General features: G+C 39.6%; 1 protein-coding gene and 1 pseudogene across 2 annotated transcripts in view; both read right to left on the bottom strand.

Annotated features, from left to right (window-relative positions):
- DCP1A (decapping mRNA 1A) overlaps positions 1-20,240 on the bottom strand; it is a 55,800-nt gene that overhangs the window by 21,237 nt on the left and 14,323 nt on the right. Inside the window, exons 4-5 of the mRNA XM_034998353.1 lie at positions 5,544-5,610; positions 506-644 (exon numbers count right to left, since the gene is read on the bottom strand). Coding sequence (XP_034854244.1) covers positions 506-644; positions 5,544-5,610 — 206 coding nt within the window. The remainder of the gene's footprint in view (positions 1-505; positions 645-5,543; positions 5,611-20,240) is intronic.
- Positions 5,619-8,149, bottom strand: LOC118005941 (annotated as a pseudogene). The gene has a single exon (XR_004677907.1). The product of XR_004677907.1 is annotated as a 60S ribosomal protein L10-like (transcript).

Genomic DNA, 20,240 nt, shown 5'->3' with positions numbered 1-20,240 from the left:
GGAGAAAATATTATCATTTAACTTTTAAACTAACACACAAAAGAGAAAAAAAAAAAAAAGAATTCTAGAAAAGCTTCACATGTGGGTAAAATCCAAATTAAAGGCTGTGAACCTACCACCAATTACAGACCATAAATATACCCTTTAGTATTAGCGGGTGCAAATGATCAGACTACATAAATTCCTAAGCCCTAGCAGAGACTGCAGGGGTGAACAGGCAAGAAGCTTTTTCGGAACTACCTGCTGCAGGCTAACTTCTGCACCCTGAAACCATTTTCTCCCATAGTAATTTTACAGGAATAGAAAAAGAGCATTCTAAATTTTCATGCCAAGTCAAGGACTCTGAGATAAGCAAATTTCTTTCCCCGTCTTTTAGGCTAAAAACAGTAAGACACACTTTCTTTTTGGACTAATTATCTCTACTGGCCTTGAGGTAACTTCCCCAGCACATGAGTCCCCTGCAGGCCTCCTCCTCCCCTCTCGGTGCTCCCAGTCAGCATCTCACCCTCTCATATTCATCCTTGGCTCTGCTTAGCATCTCCAGGATGTCAATGGGCCTGTGGTCACTGCAGCCGTTGGCCTGGCTAGGACTCTGCTTGTCCCGAGCTGCTTGCTGGGACCGCCGTGTCTCCTCTTCTACAACACTAGTGGAAGAGAACCAGGTTTCAGAAAGACTTCTTTCGACATAACCTGACGTATGAACCCTCCTGGTGCTCGTCTTTTGCGGATACGGGAAGAATGTCATAGGATACACTGGCCTCCCAATATAAACACGGGGCCTCGGTTACCTCATCCCGGGAATACATGACTAACCACTTCACCAGCTCATGCACAGCGATGCCAACTGATGGTGTCTCACTGTTAGAACAGAAGTGCAGAATTCTTTTCTAGAGTTGGTGGGAGCAGATAAATTAAAATGACTAAATTATTTCTTTCTCTTTTTTGAAGTATCTCAGACTCAGTCAAACTACCAGGTAAAGTACATTTTCAAATGGATGTGGCCAGCAAGACAAAGGCAGGCTGCACAGCTGAGCAACCCACTGTGCAGTTTGTACCAACACCGGACTAGTGGTGGGTGGGGGGTGTGTGTGTGGAGAGAACCTTCTTGAGAAGAGAGGTCTCAGGGAATCTTCAAAGGTTTCCCTTATTCTCTCCTTAGAAATCACTGAGTGGGTGGCTGAGGTCAGGGTGATTGTGGCAAGGCTCTTTATTCTGGTTGGTGCTTAGGCTAATTCTGCACTTGAAAAGACCTAAAGCAAGAAAAGTTGAGGGTTAAGAATGCCACTGATAGGGTTGAGGTCTTTTTTCTTTTTAAGATTCATATAGGTTTTAATCCCAACTGTAATGAATAGGCTTATCTACCATAGGTTATTAGGGGCACAGACCCAGCTTGATAATTGTATGAACTAAGAACTTTCTGGACAGTGAAAAGGATAGGCAATAAAATAATTCAGTAGCAAAAGGTTTTTTTTTTTTTTTAATAAAAGGAGTAGGACAAGAATAGGCTGCTCAGTGTCTTGTTCACTGCTTTAAGACAGCCTGCCTAGGAGCTCCCATTAACGTGTGTGGGATGGTTCTTGTATTTGAAAACACTGGATTAAACAATATTAAACAGACCTTTTTAAAATTTTAAATAGCAGAATCATTCTGAGTTTTTAACATGCTAAAATGTATTTGATTCTCCAAGAAGGGTGGGCTTATAAATTTTCCCAAATTTATTTGACCATATAGAATCTTCTCCTGAGGCGGGATTTGTTTGGAAAATCCTGCTTTAAGATAATATTGTCATTTCTCTATCTAGATTCTTACAGCTCTGAATAGGATAATTGATTGATGAATTTGTTTTTTTTTTAAGATTTTATTTATTTGACAGAGAGAGAGCAAGAGAGCATAAGCAGGGGGAGCTACAGAAGGAAGGGGGAGAAGCAGGCTCCCTGCTGAGCAGGAGCCTGATGCGGGGTTCAATCCTATGACCCTGGGATCATGATGTGAGCTGAAGGCAGATGCTTAACTGCATCTAGTTTTTTTTTTTTTTTTTTTTTAAAGATTTATTCTAGAGAGAAAGTGAGCAGGGGGAGGGGCAGAGGGAGAGAGAGAATCTCAGGCAGACTCCCTGCTGAGCGTGGAGCCCAACACAGGGCTTGATCCCAGGAGCCTGAGATCATGACCTGAGCTGAAACCAAGAGTCGGACGCTTAACCGACTGAGCCACCCAGGCGCCCCTGGGATGATTATTTCTAAAACTAATGTACAATCATAGACTTTACAGTAGAGTGAAAGAAGACTGATATGTGATATGAGCATGAGACCAATTAGAATCAATATTGTTTCTCTTATATCCATACTGGGAAAGAAAGATTGTACTGGAAAAAAAGACTGGAGAGACATATTTGCTGGGTCACAAGCAATTTCACTTTCCTTTTTTGTACTTTTCTTCATTTTCCATAATTAACAGGTGCTCCTTTAATAATCAGGAGAAAAAAAGAATGCTATTTCAAGTGACTTGTATTTACACTCAGTTATAGGCTGCACCAGCCTGAATCCACCTTTACTGAGGACTATGGTCACGCAGCCTATTTCTCCTACCTCCTGCCATGCTGCCTGGCTTGCCCAGGCTGGTATTCCGCTCTCCCCTGACCCACACTGGATCTGAAATTTTGATTTAAAAGAAGAGCATTTCTTTTCTTTCTTTCTTTTGTTTGGTTTTCTTTTTTTTTTAAAGTAAGCTTTACGCCCGAAAGGGGCCTGAACTCCTGACCCTGAGATCGAGAGCTGCATGCTCTACTGACTGCGCCAGCCAGGCGCCCCCAAAGAGAAGCACATTTCTAGTAGTCACCACTGCTCACCAGTGGAACAGGCCACCTTACAACGCTCACCACGGCTGTAAGTAGAAGCTGTCCAGATGGCATGGAAGGGACAGGAATGATGCTTGGACTCTGTAAGGCCTCTTCCAATCCAAACTCTGTGAGGAACGCCCTTGCCTCTCGCCCTCCTCTCAAATATGCCCCAAGCCTATCTGTAAAATCAGGAATAAAGCTCACTTCCATGAGTTCTCCAAATTTCATAGTCTATATAGGCAACCATTTAAACAAGTGTTTATTGTTAAGAAAAGTTTCTGGCAGAGTGGATTTTCTCTTTAGGAGAGTCAGCATTTCCCAAGTTTAGTGGATTTTCAACTTCGCCACTGACCAAAGAGGATTTCCAAATTCGGATATGTACAGGTCTAGAAATTTGCTTGCTCTCCCACATAGCTTCTCAGTTTTTATAAACATCTTTTGGAATAAGTCAATTTCTTTACTTGGAGAATTTTTATTATATTGCAGCTGTTGAAACAGTGATTTAACAGGATGGGCACTGACAGGCACAGTTATTGAGACACACAATATGCCAGAAAGAATTTTACCTGTATTTCTGGTTAGCAGAGATGATATTCTGAAATATGGGGCAAATAGAGGCTGTACACAGGCAAAGTCAGAGCAAGGAAAGATAAAGTAGTCTTTTTTTATCTTTGGTGACCAGAACACCATTTATCACAAAGTTAATGTTAACATATAAGGTATTCTCTTCGGCCATAAATAGTCCAGACACTTAAAACTCATTATCAACAGTTTCATGAGGGCACTCTCTAATCACTTTCAATACCTCCTCTGCTTCTAGTAAAACCAGCTGAAAGTGTAAGCAAATGTGCTTCTTTTGGGCATTTCTCATGAAAGAACCTGAAGGCTCTTCTCTTCCCTTCTGCTTTCTGTTTCTACTTCCTCACCCTATTTTTGGGTTCCATACAATATTTTCAGATAGGCCTTCAGTATTCTGCCTCATTTACCATCTGAAGTCTTATATGAGGGGTACCGCTGGCCCTGATAGTTTAGAAAAAAGCTCAAAATGGTTTCCTGTAAGTAGCTATTAAAGCTAAGAGAGACAGATTTCTCACTTGGGGCCCAAAAGCTCTCAATCTGCAGGAGAAAGTTTGGATATTTAAGATATTCCAAAGTTTGGATATTTAAGGGAAATATTCTGGATTTCAGGATAACCAAGAATTAGCAAATCTGTGTCTTCTAAGTAATTAGAAGTAAAGTGCCTTTGCTGTAACTTTCAAAACTACAAAAAAGTAGGGGCACCTGGGTGGCTCAGTTGGTTAAGCGACTGCCTTCGGCTCAGGTCATGATCCTGGAGTCCCAGGATCAACTCCCGCATTGGGCTCCCTGCTCAGCAGGGAGTGTGCTTCTCCCTCTGACCCTCCCCCCTCTCATGCTCTCTCTCAAATAAATAAATAAAATCTTAAAAAAAAAAAAAACTACAAAAAAGTAGTCATCAAATAAGCAAATGGCTTTGTAAAAAAGCGGTTTTAATTAATTAATTTCCAGAGAAAAGGTGTTGTAAAAAGAAAAGTGTGGTTCTTCAAGCCTGAGTGATCCAAATTCATTTGGAACACTGTCTGCAGGGGTGTGTGCCCACAGTAATAAACATGGCCTCCCCTGTGAGCTCACAGCCAAAGCAAATAAAGCAGGAGGCTGACGAACATCGCATCAGGACATGTGAGCGGTCCTGGATTACAACGTCGCCTTAGCCATGTGTGCTTCTTTTAAAATGCAAATATACTTGAACTGAGGTTTGGGGGTTAATTATTTACTTACACATTTACAGAAATTAGTGTAAAATTGGCCTGTTTCTTAAAAAATGAAGACTGTTTTCTTCCAAAGATGCAGGTAAGAACCTTGCAGGAGAGCAAAGAGAATTTTGATTTGACAGAGGGGGCTCCACATCTCTGAGAAGATTCAGGCAAAAACTGTGCAAGGGAAACACAGGCGAGCCAGAACACACTGCCCGCCGTAACGCTCTGCCCAGAGCTGTGTGGCACCGCAGGCCCCCTCAGCACCACAGTGTCCTGGGCTCCTAGAATCTGGACCAGCAGCACAGGTAAGCCAGGTGGCTCCCGTAGGCTAACCTAAGAAAGCACAGTGAACCCCCCCTTCAGAACATTAATTCAATGAAATTACTCTCCCAATTCTAAGATTCTGACATACAAAACATTTACTGGAACACAATCCAGTGGTGAACTGGGGACTACCAAACCTAGAATCGGTATCAAAACGAAGTTCACTTCAGGGAAGAGTGTGCAGGAGTTCTCTATCAGCTGCTGAACGCGGCATCACTCGTCAGAGCAGAAACCTGGAGGGAGCCTGAAGTAAAAGCCCCTTAGTAAAGCCCCTGCAGGTGGTGGGAAGGCTGTGCCCTGGGTGTCGATGGTGTCCTCTGGAGTTAGGCAGTTTGACAGCCCTAAGCATATCACCCCAACCTAATGTACAAATTAAAAGACTAGAAGGAAACAGACTAAAACACTAACAATGGGAATAGTAGGATTACAGACGATTCTAGAGTTCTTTAAGCTTTTCTGCCTCTTACAAATTTTTGACAATAAGCAGGAAATCAGGTGAGAAATAAATGAGTTAGTAGACTCAGTAACAAAGAGAAGTAAGGGGGAAAGTCATTTTTTCATCTCTCATATATCACTAATTGAATCTATGTCGTGATATAAATACTTACTCGGCCATGAGTTTGGCTATGCGGTGACAGTCATTCTTGTCGTAAAACCAGATGCTGTATATTGACACTTGAAAAACAAAGAAGAAAAAAGAGGGGAAATGAGGTTTCAATATTTGGGTGTATGTAAGTACTACACTACCATGGAATATCACAGAATTTACCATGAAACCCTCCAACTGTTAGAGGAGTTCCTCTAAAGAAAAAAAAAAAGCCTCTCCCCTAAACTGTTTAATAAAATTATTAAAATTAGGATTGGTAAAATATCTAGATGAAAACTGGAAAGTCTGTTTTTAGACAGGATTACTATATCTCACTGAGCCTAAGGAGCCACTAAGTGTAAGCAGCACCATTATTTTATGTATTAGAAAGAAAAATAACTTTTTCTTAAAAAGAAAAACACTGCCAGTTACACTAAGAATCAACATTGTAAGATGCATTCCAAATGGATAGCAAAATGTGAAAAAAAAAGTGTCTCACTGAAAACCAAGTTCACCCATCAGCTAACCAAGCACAGAACCTCTACCAGTCTCTTGAAGCCTGAACGGAATTAGTAGCTCCAGCTCCAGACCCAGTGCATGACTGATACTATGCACACAGGAACCGGAGGTGCTGGGGCTGGGCTCCGTCTGTCACACTTCTTACTTTTCCTTTTTCATTCCTAGCATGGATGGTGTGATCAACACTAAGAAAACCCTCACAAGGTATTTGGTAAATAGGTATATGAACCTTATTATTAAGGATAACAATACATAAAAATGACTGTAAATACTTTTTGAATAAGGTGGAGTAGAAATACTGAATACATAAGTCAAAATAAACATAAGGCTAGTTAGGGCTCACTGTTTCCATGTGCACCCAAGGCACTCACAGCCTGGCCCAGGTTGTACCTCCCTTCACACTTAACGATGACTGGTACAGGAAGTGCAGGTATCATTAGGCCTTTTTTTAAAATTAAACTTTTTTTTTTTTTTTAAACACAGGAAGTAGGATTTATTGGTGGGCATGAATAAGGCGGGGGGCACTGCCGGTTCTCCTGAGTGCAGAGCCTGCCATTTGTCCAAGGGGCCACTATCAGGGATGTATCTGACCCACAGCAGTCTGGGATGAGCTGCTTTTCAGCCATCATGTCTTCAAATTCGTCCGCATTAAACTTTAAAGCCCTACTTCTTGGAAATGTGGATCTTTTGATGGCCAGGGAACTTGAACTTGGCCCTTTGTGCGGCCTTAATCACATGCTCCTTGCTCTGCAATTTGGTAAGGATGGACATGATGATTTGGCCAATGTGGACCCTGGCCACTGTGCCTTGGGCCTTTCCAAAGGAGCTCTGCCTATCTGCCTGGAGCCCGTCAACCCCAGCACAGGACAGTTGATACAGTTGACAGTCTTACTGATACGTGGAAGGGGTAGAGCCACACCCGGATGTGAAACCATCTTTGCTACAGCTTTTCACCATGTACCTGTTGGCACAAATATGAGTAGCCTCCAGGGCTTCAGAGGAGAGCTGCTCATATTCATCTGATACTATGTAGCCACATAGTAGGTACTCATCCATTTTTGCCTTCTTCTGCCTCTGGTCAAAGATGCAGGGACACCTCTGCAGAAGTGAGACTTTGGATACGGCATGCTCTTACAATACCAGTAACACTGGGTTGCATGGTGGCCCATGGTGACACCAGGATCTTCGGTGGCACCCCAAAGGAAAAGAGCTAAACTTTTAATTTTGAAGTAATTGTAGCTTCACACATAATTGTAAAACATAGAGAATGTGTGCCCTTTGTTTCTTCCAATGGTAACATTCTGTAAAGTTATAATATCATAGACAGGCTTCTGACATTGATACCGTCCAGATCCCTGGTGCCCTTCTATAGTCACACCCTCCTCCCTTGGTCACTCTCCCCTGTCTCTGACCCCTAGCAAACACACTAATCTAGTCTCCATTTCTTTAACACTGTATTTCAAGAATGTTATATAATATAAATGGAATTATACAGTATGCAACTTTCTGAGATTGACTTTTCTGACTCAACATAATTCTCTGGATATTGATCCAAGTTGTTGCTCGCATCAATAGTTCATTCCCCCTACTCTCACCTCCCTCCTTTTTTTCTGCTGAGTAGTGTATTTCATGGTATGGATGTACCTGTTCAACCATTTATCCATTTGAGGATATGTGGTGTGTTTCCAGTTTTTTGCTATTATGAATAAAGCAGCTATAAATGTTCATTGCAAGGTTTTTGTGTGAACATAAGTTTTCCTCTCTGGGCTAAATGCCCCAAAGTACAATTACTGCATCATAGTAGTTGCATGTTCAGTTTAATAAACTCTTAACCTGTTCCCCAGAGTGTTTGTGCTAGTTTATATTCCTACCAGCAATGTATGAGCAATCCAGTTTCTCTGCAACCTTGCCAGCATTTGTTGTTCTATTTTTAACTTCCTCCATTCTGATAGGTGTATAGTGGCATCTCATGGTGGTTTTAGTTTATATCTCCCTAATAGCTAAAAACACTGAACATCTTTTCATGTGCTTCTCTGTCATCCATATATCCTATTTAGTCAAATGGCTGCTCATGTCTTTTGTCCCTTCTAATTGATTTAAAAAAAAATATTTATTTATTTACTTGAGAGAGGGAGCGAGAGAGCACGAGTGGGAGGGGCAGAAGGAGAGGGAGAGAGAATCTGAAGTAGACCCTGAGCTGAGCATGGAGCCTGATGTGAGGCTCAATTCCACAACCCTGAGACCACTACTTGAGTCGAAACCAAGAGTCTGACGCCCAACTGACTGTGCCACCCAGGAGCCCCCTAATTGATTTTTTTTACTGTTGAATTTTATGACTTTCTTTTTCTTTTTTTTTTTTTAAGATTTTATTTATTTATTTGAGAGCGAGAATGAGAGACAGAGAGCATGAGAGGGAGGAGGGTCAGAGGGAGAAGCAGACTCCCTGCCGAGCAGGGAGCCCGATGTGGGACTCGACCCCGGGACTCCAGGATGACCTGAGCCGAAGGCAGTCGCTTAACCAACTGAGCCACCCAGGTGCCTGAATTTTATGACTTCTTTATATATTCAAGATACTAGTCCTTTGTTGGATATGTGGTCTGAAGATATTTTCTCCCTGTCTGTAGCTTGTTTTTCATCCTCTTAATAAGGTCCTTCCAGAGCAAAAGTTTTTAATTTTGACAGGTCCAATTTATCAATTTTTCCTTTTATGGATCATGCTTTTGGTGTCAAGTTGAAGAATTTTTTGCTGATGGACCCCTAGTTCCAAAATTTTCTCCTATGATCTTTCCTAAGGGTTTAGAGTTTTACATTTCAGTCAGTGATCCATTTTGAGTTAATTTTTGTATAAAAACGTTTAGGTTAAGGTCTTTTTTTTTTTTTTTTGGTCTAATTGTTCTAGCATTATTGTTGAAAATGCTCTCTTCTCTCTTTTTTTTTTAAAGATTTATTTATTTTAGAGAGAGAGAAACTTTAGCAGACTCCCTGCTGAGCTTGGAGCCCGACTGGGGGGGGCTCAATCTCACGACCCTGAGATCAGGACCTGAGCTGAAACCAGGAGTTGGACACTCAACTGATTGTGCCACCCAGAGGCCCCTGCTCTCATCTTTTGTACCTTTGTCAAATAGCAGTTGGGCATATTTGTGTGGGTCTATTTCCAGATTTATTTTATCCTATTTATTTATGCGTTTATCCTTCCACCAATGCCACACTGTCTTGACTACTGCTGCTATATAATAGGCCTTAATATTGGGTAGAATAATTTCCCCACTTTATGCATCTTTTCCAAATTGTTTTAGCTTCTAGGGCCTATGCCTTTCCATATAAATTTTAGAATAAGTTTGTTTATGCCTACAAAAATCTTTGCTGGTATTTTGATAGAAAGTGCTTTAAGCCTACAGGCCAATTTGGAAATAGGTGAATTTGTACCATGTGGAGTCCTTCAATACACAAGTACAGTCTAGCTTTCCATTTAGTTTTTTTTTTATTATTATTTCTTTCATTAGTATTTTGTAATTTTCAGCACACAGATCCTTGTACATGTTTTGTTAACTTTATGCCTAGGTACTTAATTTTCTTTGTAAGGATTGTAAGTGGTAGGGTTTTTAAAAAAAAGTTTGTTTTTTTTTAAATTAATCTCTACACTCGATGTGCGGCTCAAACTCACAACTCCGAAATCAAGAGTCACATGCTCTTCTGACCGAGCCAGCTAGGCACCCCTAAATGGTAGTTTTTAATTGTGACTGATAATTTTGAGTGTTGATCTTGTATCCTCATACCTTATACTAAACTCATTTTATTAGTTCTAGAAATTTGTACCTAGACAGTCCTCTTATCTGTGAATAACATTTTTATTATTTCTTTCTCTCCCCTTTCTATTCTAGTATGTAAGCCTATTTTTCTTTCTTGCCTTACTGCAGTGGTGAGAACTTTCAGTGCTGTGTCACAGTCAACACTGTGGACATCCTTGCCTTGGTCTCAAACTTGGAAGGAAAACATTCACTCTTTCACTATAAATATAACGTTGGCTGTAAGTTTGTTGTAGATGCTCTTTATTAAGATGACATAGTTCATTTCTATTCCCAACTTGAGAATGGACATATGATTTTTTTTCCTGCATCAAAAAACACAAAATATGATTAGTGATATTTCTATTTCATATTTAGTCTGTTGATATGATGGATTAAATTGATTGATTTTCAATACTGAACCAGCTTTGCAGATCTGGAATAAAGCCCATTTGGGCATCATTTATATTTCTTTTCTCTATATTGTTGGGTTTGCTACTATTTGGTTGAGGACTTTTTTTTACCTAGCTCATGAGAGAGATTGCTTTGTGGTTTTCTTTTTTTTGTACTGTCTTCGTCCTGTTTGGGTATCAGAGTAATACTGGCTCTGTAAAATCAGTTGACAACTGTTCCCTCCTTGTCTGTCTTCTGGAAGAAACTGTAAAATTAGTGTTAATTCTTTGAATTTTCCAGTAAAACCATCTGAGCCTGGAGATTTTTCTTTTAAATTATTAATTTAATTTCTTCAAAGGCTAAAGGATTATTCATGTCATCTATTTTATCTTGGTTGAGTTTTGTAGTTTGGGCTTTCAAGGTCCATTTCTTCTAAGTTATCAAGTTTGAGTGTAAAGTTGTTCATAGCATTAGCTTATCACCCTTTTTTTTTTTTTTTTTAAAGATTTTATTTATTTATTCATGAGAGACAGAGAGAGAGAGAGAAGCAGAAGGAGAAGCAGGCTCCCAAGGAGCAGGGAGCCTGATGCGGGACTCGATCCCAGGACCCTGGGATCATGACCTGAGCCGAAGGCAGACGTTTAACCGTCTGAGCCACCCAGGCGCCCTTGCTTATCACCCTTTTAATGTCTGGAGAATCTACAGTGATATCCACTATTCTATTCCTGATACTGGTACTTTGTGTCTTATTTTTGTTAGTATTGCTAAAGGTTTATCAATTTTATTGACCTTTTTTAAAATTTAAAAAACCTAGCTTTTTGCTTCATTAATTTTTCTGTTTTCATATTTTCAAGATCATTGATTTCTTCTGCTCTCATTTTTATTCTTTCTTCTGTAGGCTTTGAGCTTATTTTGCTCTTCTTTTTAAAATTTCTTGAAGTGAGAATTTGGTAGGCTCTCAGCCAGTGTCACTTGAAAGGATGGGAGGAATTCCCCCTGGCTAGGCCACCTGGTGTGCCTCTCCTGGAGAAGGGAGCCTCTAACCTTCACAGATGCAAACTGCTTCCCAGGCTACGTTGGTGATATGACTCCTCTTCTGCCCCTCCACCTCCCCTTCATGGAAGGGAGGGAAAGCACTCCCTTGGTGGCCACTTATTGTCAGTAGGGCTTCTAATCCTTCCTGTCAGTTTTTCTGGGCTCACCTGATATTGTTGGAAGGACTCCCACTCCATCCAGGAGGGGAATGAGCCTACCTGATCTGCCTTTTGTTGCTAGATTGGAAGTCAACAAATATCAGACCTGGGTCCCCTTCTTCTGTTGGGTGAGAGGGTTTTAAGACCCTCCTGCTGGGTTGTTTTGCCAGTTCTGGGTCTTCTTCTTTCTGAACCTTTCAGAGTTCGCCTAATTGTCTCTTGTGTTATTTCTGGGTTTTTATAGTTATCTTTAACAAGGAGAGCAAGGAGAGAGAAGTCTGTGCCATCTTGTTTGGATGAGAAGTCTCATTATGCATTTTCATGAAAAGACGAAGTGGCTTATTGAATATCAGAGAAAAAAAGTCTTAGAACTGTAGCTAGAACTCAGGTATTCCCATTCCTAGGCCAGTAGTCTTGACATCACACAGCCACTGCCTCATTACATGAAATAACATAAAATTTTTTATAGAAACAAAAAGTTAATGAGCTTCAATTATGCTTGAAGACTAAAGTAACACGTAAGAGTATAAATAATTAAAAATTATACAATAAAAGGATAACAGAATATAGGAAATATAATGCTAGAACAAGAAACTTTAAATAGGAGCATCTGTGTGGCTCAGTTGGTTAAGCATCTGCATTTGACTCGGGTCATGGGATCAAGCCCTGCATCGTGCTCTCTGCTTGGCGGGGAGCCTGCTTGTCCCTCTCCCTATGCCGCTTCCCCCCACTCATGCTCTCTCAAATAAATAAACAAACAAACAAAACAAGAAACCTTAAAGATCGTTTTCATAGCTATTATTTGAACTCTATCAACGTACATTAATATGTATTGATATATTAATATACGTTAACTGAGAAAGCCAGTTAGCTTTTTTAAAATTGAGGTATAATTGACATAACATTATTAGTTTCAAATATATGATGTAATGATTTATTATTTGTATATATTGTAAAATGATCACCACAGTAAGTCCAGTTAACACCCATCACCATACACAGTCACAAAATTTTTTTTTCTTGTAATGAGAACTTTCAAGATCCACTCTTAGCTACTTTCAAATATGCAATACAGTATTATTAACTACAGTGACCATGCTGTACATCACACCCCATGACTTACTCATTCTGTAACTGGAAATTTGTACCTTTTGACTCCCCTTCACCCATTTTACCTCCCCTCCCCTGACTCAGGCAACCATAAATCTGTTCTCCATATCCATGAGCTTGTTTTTTTTGTTTGTTTGTTTTTGGGTTTTTTTGCTTAAAGATTCCACATATACTGGGGCACCTGAGTGGCACAGTTGGTTAAGTGTCCAACTCTTGGTTTCGGCTCAGGTTGTCATCTCAGGGTTGTGGGATGGAGGCCCGTGTTGGGCTCCGTGCTCAGTGCCGAGTCTGCTAAGGATTCTCTCCCCCTCTCCCTCACTCTAAAAATAAATAAATAAATAAATCTAAAAAAAAAAGATTCCACATATAAGTAAGATCATAAAGCATTTATCTTTTTCTTTTTAAAGATTTTGTTTATTTATTTGAGAGAGAGAGAAGGGGAGATAGTGAGAGAGTACAAGCAGGTAGGAGAAGGAGAAGCGGGCTCCCTGCAGAGCAAGGAGCCCGATGTGGGGCTTAATCCCAGGACCCTGGGCTCATGACCCGAGCCAAAGGCAGATGCTTAACCGACTGAGCCACCCAAGCACCCCCATTTATTTTTTTCTATTTTATTTGGCATAATGCTTCAAGGTGCATCCATGTTATTGCAAAAGGTTAAGAATTCATTCTTTTTGTGGCTGCATAATATTCCATTCTGTATATATGCATTTTCTTTATCAATTCATCCATTGATGGACTCTTGTGTATACATATTCTGGCTGTTGTAAATAATGCTACAATAAACATGGGGGTGCATATATCTTTTCAAATTAGTGTTTTCATTTTTTTTTTTCAGATAAATACCCCAAAGTAGAATTGCCAGATCACATGGCGGTTCCATTTTTAATTTTTTGAGGAACCTCCATACTGTTTTCCATAGTTGATGCAACAATTTGCAGTCCCAGCAACAGTGCATGAGGGTTTACTTTTCCCCACATTGTCACCAACACTTGTTCTTTCTTGTCTTTTTGATAACAGCCATTCTAACATATATGAGGTGATATCTCACTGTGGTTTTAATTTGTATTTCCCTGATATTAGTGATGTTGAGCATCTTTTCATGTACCTGTTGGCCATCTGTATGTCTTCTTTGGAAAAATGTCTATTGAGATCCTCTGCCCACTTTAAATCAGATTATTTGTTCTTTTGTTATTAATTGTAAGAGTTCTTTATATAATTTGGATATTAGCCCCATATTAGATATATGACTTGCAAACATTATCTCCCATTTGGTAGGGCCTTTCCATTTTGTTGATGGCTTCCTCTGCTGTGCAGAAGCTTTTTAGTTTGATATAGTCTCACTTGTTTATTTTTGCTCTCGCTACTTTTGCTTTTGGTGTCAAATCCAAAAAATCACTGCCAAAACCAATGTCCAGGAGCTCACTATCTATGTTTTCTTCTAGGAGTTTCATGGTATCAGGTCTTACATTAAAGTCTTTAATCTATTTTGAATTTATTTTTGTATGATGTAAGATAGTAGCCCATTTTCATTCTTTTGCATGTAGCTGTCCAGTTTCTCCAACATCATTTATTGAAGAGACTGTCTCTTCCCTATGGTATATTCTTGGCTCCCCTGTTGTAAATTAACTTGACCATATACCTGTGAGTTTATTGCTTGGCACTCTATTCTGTTCCATTGATCTATGTGTCTATTTTTGTGCCAGTAACCATACTGTTTTGGCTACTAAAGCTCTGTAGTATATCTTGAGATCTGAGATTGTGATACCTCTAGCTTTCTTTCCTTTCTCAAGTATGCTTTGAGGGGCTCTTTTGTGGTTCCATACAAATTTTAGGACTGTTTGTTCTATTTCTGTGAAAAATGTCATGGCAATTTTGATACAAACTGTACTCAATTTGTAGATTGCTTTAGGTAGTACAACATTTTACCAGTATTAATTCTTCCAATCCAGGAGCATAGAATATTTTTTCATTTATTTGTGTTTTCTTCAGTTTCTTTCATTATGTCTTAAAGTTTTCAGTGTACAATAAAAGCTATTTTAATGGCAAATATTTTGTTTCACTCTGAATTAAGGTCATTTTACTCTACAAAAAACTTCAGGGCCAATCACAACTTTAAAGTTCCCTTTTTGATGGAAATAAAAGTTTAACTGGATTTTTTCAATTGTCATTGTAGAGGGAGTGAAAGCATCGATATACAGAGTGAGTGAATAGCTTCATTTTATGAACGAAGATGATGAACGTGAATTTTTTTCCCTACCCTATTCATAAGGGGACTTGCCTGGTGGAGAAACCCTCCGGTTTCACTAAAACTGTCCTTGACTGTTGGGTTCCACGTCTGGTTATGTGTCCTGCAGGTGACTGTGCATACTACCACCAGGCACCCAGGCTGGCTTCTGCTTTCTGAGTGGTCATTCAGCCTGCTGTGAAGAGTTTTCCATGTTTGGACCCAGGTTCACAGCCCCTCTTCCATTCACAGAACTTCAAAACACCACCAACGTTTCAAACAGAATCAATGTCTAATGAGAAACAAGTAACTTTGGAATATCTTACATGGTATAAGTAAATAGACTGAATTTAGCTTTGACAGCCCTTTGACAAGGAACACAGAGGAGGCTTTGTTACGGAGGAGATATTTATTAAACATTATCTTCTGCAGGGTCTTAGTTATGTTCCTATTCCTTTCAGCTAAGGATTGCTCCTACACAGAGTAAATCAGATTGGGCTCTGAAAAGACTCCATATATGGCAATTAAACACAACCATCTTTCTTTAAATATGCCTCTTTCAACTCTGGCTAAAGAACATACAAAACACAAGAGTCTGAATACAAGATTCCAGTTTTCCTCTAATGGACACACCTCTACAACTTACAGTGATGAGAAAGTTTATGATACGCACTAAGTACATCAGGCTCAGAGAAGAACACACAACATTTTCTGGGCTAAACAGGGGCATTTTGTAATGTTTTCATAGGGGGTTGCAAATCCAGCTCTTAAGAAAGAATTTCATACTGATAATCAAACTAAGCCCAACAGAGCTGTCAACTTATGTTGACAATACTTCACTTACATCCTCCCCTTTTCCTTTGAAGAAATACACTATAATTTAGAAATAAGACACATGCCTTCCACTCTTGTACATTATCAAATAAACTGCCAAAAAAGAGCCAAACACTTACAAAGGCATGTTTGCAGAAGAAATAAAGATAAGGAAGCCATAACGATAGCTTAATGGGTAAAGGATAAGAGTCACACTCGATTCTGCCAAAAGCAGACCTGTAGAGGTTCAGACACGCATCCAAGAATCAGCTCTGTCTGCCAACATATCAAATGCTCAGTGCATGCAACTGGCAAGGAGGCCCTGGGAGCTGCCCCTAAGCCTGTCACTGTCACCAGTGAGGAAAGACAGACAAGTTCCCAGATGGCTAAGATCACGGAGGACCTGTCTTCAAGCCAAAGCCAAGTATTCTTCCCTCAAGAGAACTTCCACTCTATGGCCCAACACATTCATTTGCTGAAACATCCTGAAATAATTTTCCTTTATTAACTATAGCACAGAGGATTTAAGGATTTGACAATACAGTATTATTGTGCACATAATGATGGCATCCTGATTTGTAAATGACTTCTCTCAAGATGAAAGCAAACTGTTTAGTTATTGGACCCCCACCACATAGTGTGGCTGTTAACAGCTGTCCCAAGTAAGTCGTGCTGTACAGGCAAGTCACTGAAGAGTTAGGTGGTGTGGTAGGGCATTTGATTACCTTAAGGTTGTACTTCCATGAAAAGTACAAAAATTCAGAAAAGAATATCCAAAATTGAATGTTTCCTTTGCTTTTTAAATGATGGCATCTTTTGAAAGTGTGAAAAACGAGACTGACAAAGATTAAAGGTATTAGGTCATTTAATATTGAGAATTTTTAAAAAGCTGGGGGGCAAGAGTTTTCCATTTCCCCAGAGCCCTGTTTGAAGATCTAGCAGCCTAATATGATTTGATGTTACACCTCACGCTGCTTCTCATCTGGAATGGTGTATGGCACACAGAAGATCAAGAAAACCCAAATTAATTTGGAGCCTTTGTAAAATCCCTTGAGACTTTTTGAGATGCTGTGAAATGTCACAAAAACAGAGCTGGGAATCACTCTCATGCACATGTTGTCTTTTTGATTCATTTATTATTTAGATCTGACCTACTTTCTAAAAGGATTTGAGGAGGTTGGAGATTTTCTCAGTATGGTGCCAAGCAGAAAAGGGGCTTTGATATAAGCTTTTTGGCAATGATGTTAAGAGTTATAAAATTTCTAAAGATGAGACTGACAAAAATGCCCTACACCGGGAAAGAAAAACAAGAAAATGTGCTTTGAATACAGCCAAAAACATTTATTCTAGACATAGGGAAAATCCTTCTGATTATAAAAGTAATGTAAAAATGGAATAGATTATATAAACACCTGCCCTGGCTAGTGAAAAAGCAAATGCCCCTGCCTGGACAGATCATTTCCTTTAAGACAAGAATAAGCCTGATGGCCCCACGTCAACACTGAAAGGTTTGGAAAGAGAAAGAAGAAAAAGGCTCTGGAGTGGAAAGTAGAACACACACATACAGGAAAAAGGGTATGGAGCCAAAGCCTGCCCGACCTAGGATTCTGATAGGAGATTATGGTAGGTGGCAAACAGGCAGGCAAGGAAACTCCACGAATCTGCACAAATGGCTGGTAAATGTGATTCAGTCACCTCAGCAGCACATCTATTCTGGCCAAAACACACAGCTTAAAACACCAATGAACACTAACATGGTAGAGAAAGAGTACACTTTCTAAAATTTAAATTGCAATGTCTATTTATTGAACACTGATTAAAAGACACAGGCCAGGACATTTTAAACTGCTATTCTGCAAGCTCGCCTGTTTATTATTTTAAAACTTTACCCTTCTCTAAATTAAATCAAGTCTGAAACTATTTACCGGCAATACCGCTTCCACAGTCCCTTTTAACACTGTAGTTTTAGTATAGGATTCAGACACATGAAATGATCATTGAATTTTTGGAGGGAAATTACGAAAATAAACCCAAGAATATCACAACTGTTCATTCCTAATGACAAACCTTCTATTCCTAAATAATGGGCACCCCAAATAAAACAGAGAGTCACACCGGGGTTTTACGTGTGCTGCTAGGGCTGGTTGCCATGACTGCCACACAGTACTCACCACTCCTTATGGCAGAGCCTCTCCCAGGTGTGTCCTGCAAGTGATTATGGGTATGCCAAATGTTGGACCTGTCCATCCCCAGTGGTCTATCCATCCCAGCGTCCCACACAGAAATGATCATTTTTATGTATCATAAGGGACAATAAAGGGTGGGAAGCATGGTCCCTGGCCTCCACAGAATCTTGTGGGCTCCCCAAAATCTACATGTAGCGCTTTGGGAAATAGTTCAGATAGTGGTGTAGGAAAAGGGGGACCTTCTTTTCTCTCCTTTCCCTAATTAACTTCTCTGCTACATATTTTTCTACCATTTTAGTAAACGATCATCCAAACCAGGGCTATAAGGCAAATGTCCACGAGCATCACCCAAACCAGGGTGTAGTGGGATCTGAGAGGCTGTGGTGCACATGCCCCACCCAGAGCTCCTGCTGACTCCCAGTGCTTGCAGGGATGCAGGTGCTGTGTGGCCTTCACAAGAAGGAAAACTAGAAATCCGTGGGTGTGTGGGTGTGTAAAATATCCTTACTTTTAAAAGTTGGTAGCAAATGCTTATCCCATGCCTTTCTTTTAATTAAAAAAAAAAAAAAAAATGCTGTGCATGCCTGAAGTAGTGACTCTAAGTAGCTCAGAGCTGCCTGGATCCTCCAGGGGATTGAACCCCAAGGGCCCAGTCTTAAGGTTTCTTCCGCCCACTCCAGAGTAGCTTCAAATCTTCTTGGACTAGTGGCTACTCTGTTTTAATTTTTACCTCCACAGTGAACTTCACTTTGTAAACACAAGATGAAAACCTATATACATACATACTAAGAACACATTTCTGCCACTTAGCTATAAAGTAATGGTTGCTCTCCTTTGTGAGTTCTCAAAAGAGAAAACATTAATTATTTAGAAGAGATAAATGGTGCATACACTGTTAACTTTTAAAACATTCATAATTAGGATAACACCACATACGCACAAAAAAGTTAAAACTGCTTTTTACCTGACAACACTATTTTAGGGGGGAAAAAAGCCAGTACTTAGGGAGACACACTGGAAAGAATCTCCTTTGGAAATCTGGAAATGTTCATGGACTTGGGAACAAAGTTAACCAGAAGGTACCTGGGTAGAGGCTCCACTAGAGGCTCTCCTAGAAGACTCAACAGTGGCCTACGATAGATAGAAAGCCATACAGACATTTGAAACTTGTGACCTGACAGCACCACCAGGTCAGTCCGGGAGTCTAAGTCACTCTTTGTTTTCATGGTGTTTTTACCTCTTCAGTCTACTAACGTGGCAACAGCAAGGCTCTTTCCTTATCTTTGTCCAGAAGGCCAGATTAATGCAGTTGCCACAGATCCTTTCTCCTTCCCTGATAACAGAGTCACACCAACCATAGTGGTGCTGCTGCTGATGGTGGAAGACTGTCTTTCTCCAGGCTGGTCAAGAAGCACCGAGCTGAATTCAAAGATCACAGAGAATGGACTGTGGAGCTTTTAAAATTGTTTATAAATTCCTCTTTTAGTTTGGAGGTAGAAGTCACATTTTTTGACTTGACAAATTGTAAACTTCTCTTGCAAGGACATTTCCTGCACTGTGCTTTAAGTCTTAAGATTTGTGCAAATGCCAATAGCCACCTACCATCTCTACTGTTCTGAGTCTTGCCCTTGAACTGAGAAAGGGCAAGCAGAGACAAAAAAAACTACAGTATTTCTTCTACTAAAACTTTCCATTTGGCAGCTGCATTTTCAACACTATGGAAATGAATCACCCTGCCTTTTCTAGTGATCTAATTTTAATTAAAAATGTTCTCTATCAAGAGACTGATGCCCGATATAAAGGAAAAGTTGTAAGTGAAGCGGAAACAAAGGGGTACTTCTCACAGGCTTTTGGAGGTAAGTTCTTAAAAATATTAAATAGTAATTATATTTTTATTTTCAATTGCTTGTTACAGTGATTTGTTGTTGTTAAGCAGGTTATAGGGCAACATACTTTGTTCATTTTGTCAAAAGTACTTTGGGATTATAGAAAACATTTGAAAATATGAAAAGTGGTATTCATTGGGAGATCTATGCCTTAAGGTGCTGGATGGAGGAAACATAACAATTGTCCTTGTTTCTTTCAGTAAAAAAAAAAAAAAAAAAAAAAAAATGCCAAGTCTAACATGCACATAAAGTAAAATAATGTTATTTTTTTGGCTAAAACCACAATCACACATTGGTATAAGGAGGGAATAAAGTTAGGTCTGAGAAAAGAAAATCTAGACTGTATACTCCTTCTAATTAATGGATCAGTGTTGCTGCTAAAAATGATCAGGAGAAGAAAAAAAACCAACAATGTAAATACCACCCAGTCTCTCTGGTGGATCAGATTTTCACTAGTACTGGCCTAAGCATTCATTCAAATTTACAGCTGATAATTTTCTAATCACAAATCTTAAATAATTTTTATCATTAATTAACAGAGCTGTTTTAGGAATAAATATTCATAGCACTGGGATTAATATAGTAACATATTTCATTAAGAATCTTCACC

This window comes from Mirounga leonina, unplaced genomic scaffold, assembly GCF_011800145.1.
Source record: "Mirounga leonina isolate KUSES-001 unplaced genomic scaffold, KU_Mleo_1.0 Mir_94, whole genome shotgun sequence".
Classification (NCBI taxonomy): Eukaryota; Metazoa; Chordata; class Mammalia; order Carnivora; family Phocidae; genus Mirounga; species Mirounga leonina.
This window is presented reverse-complemented; position numbering and strand designations above follow the sequence as displayed.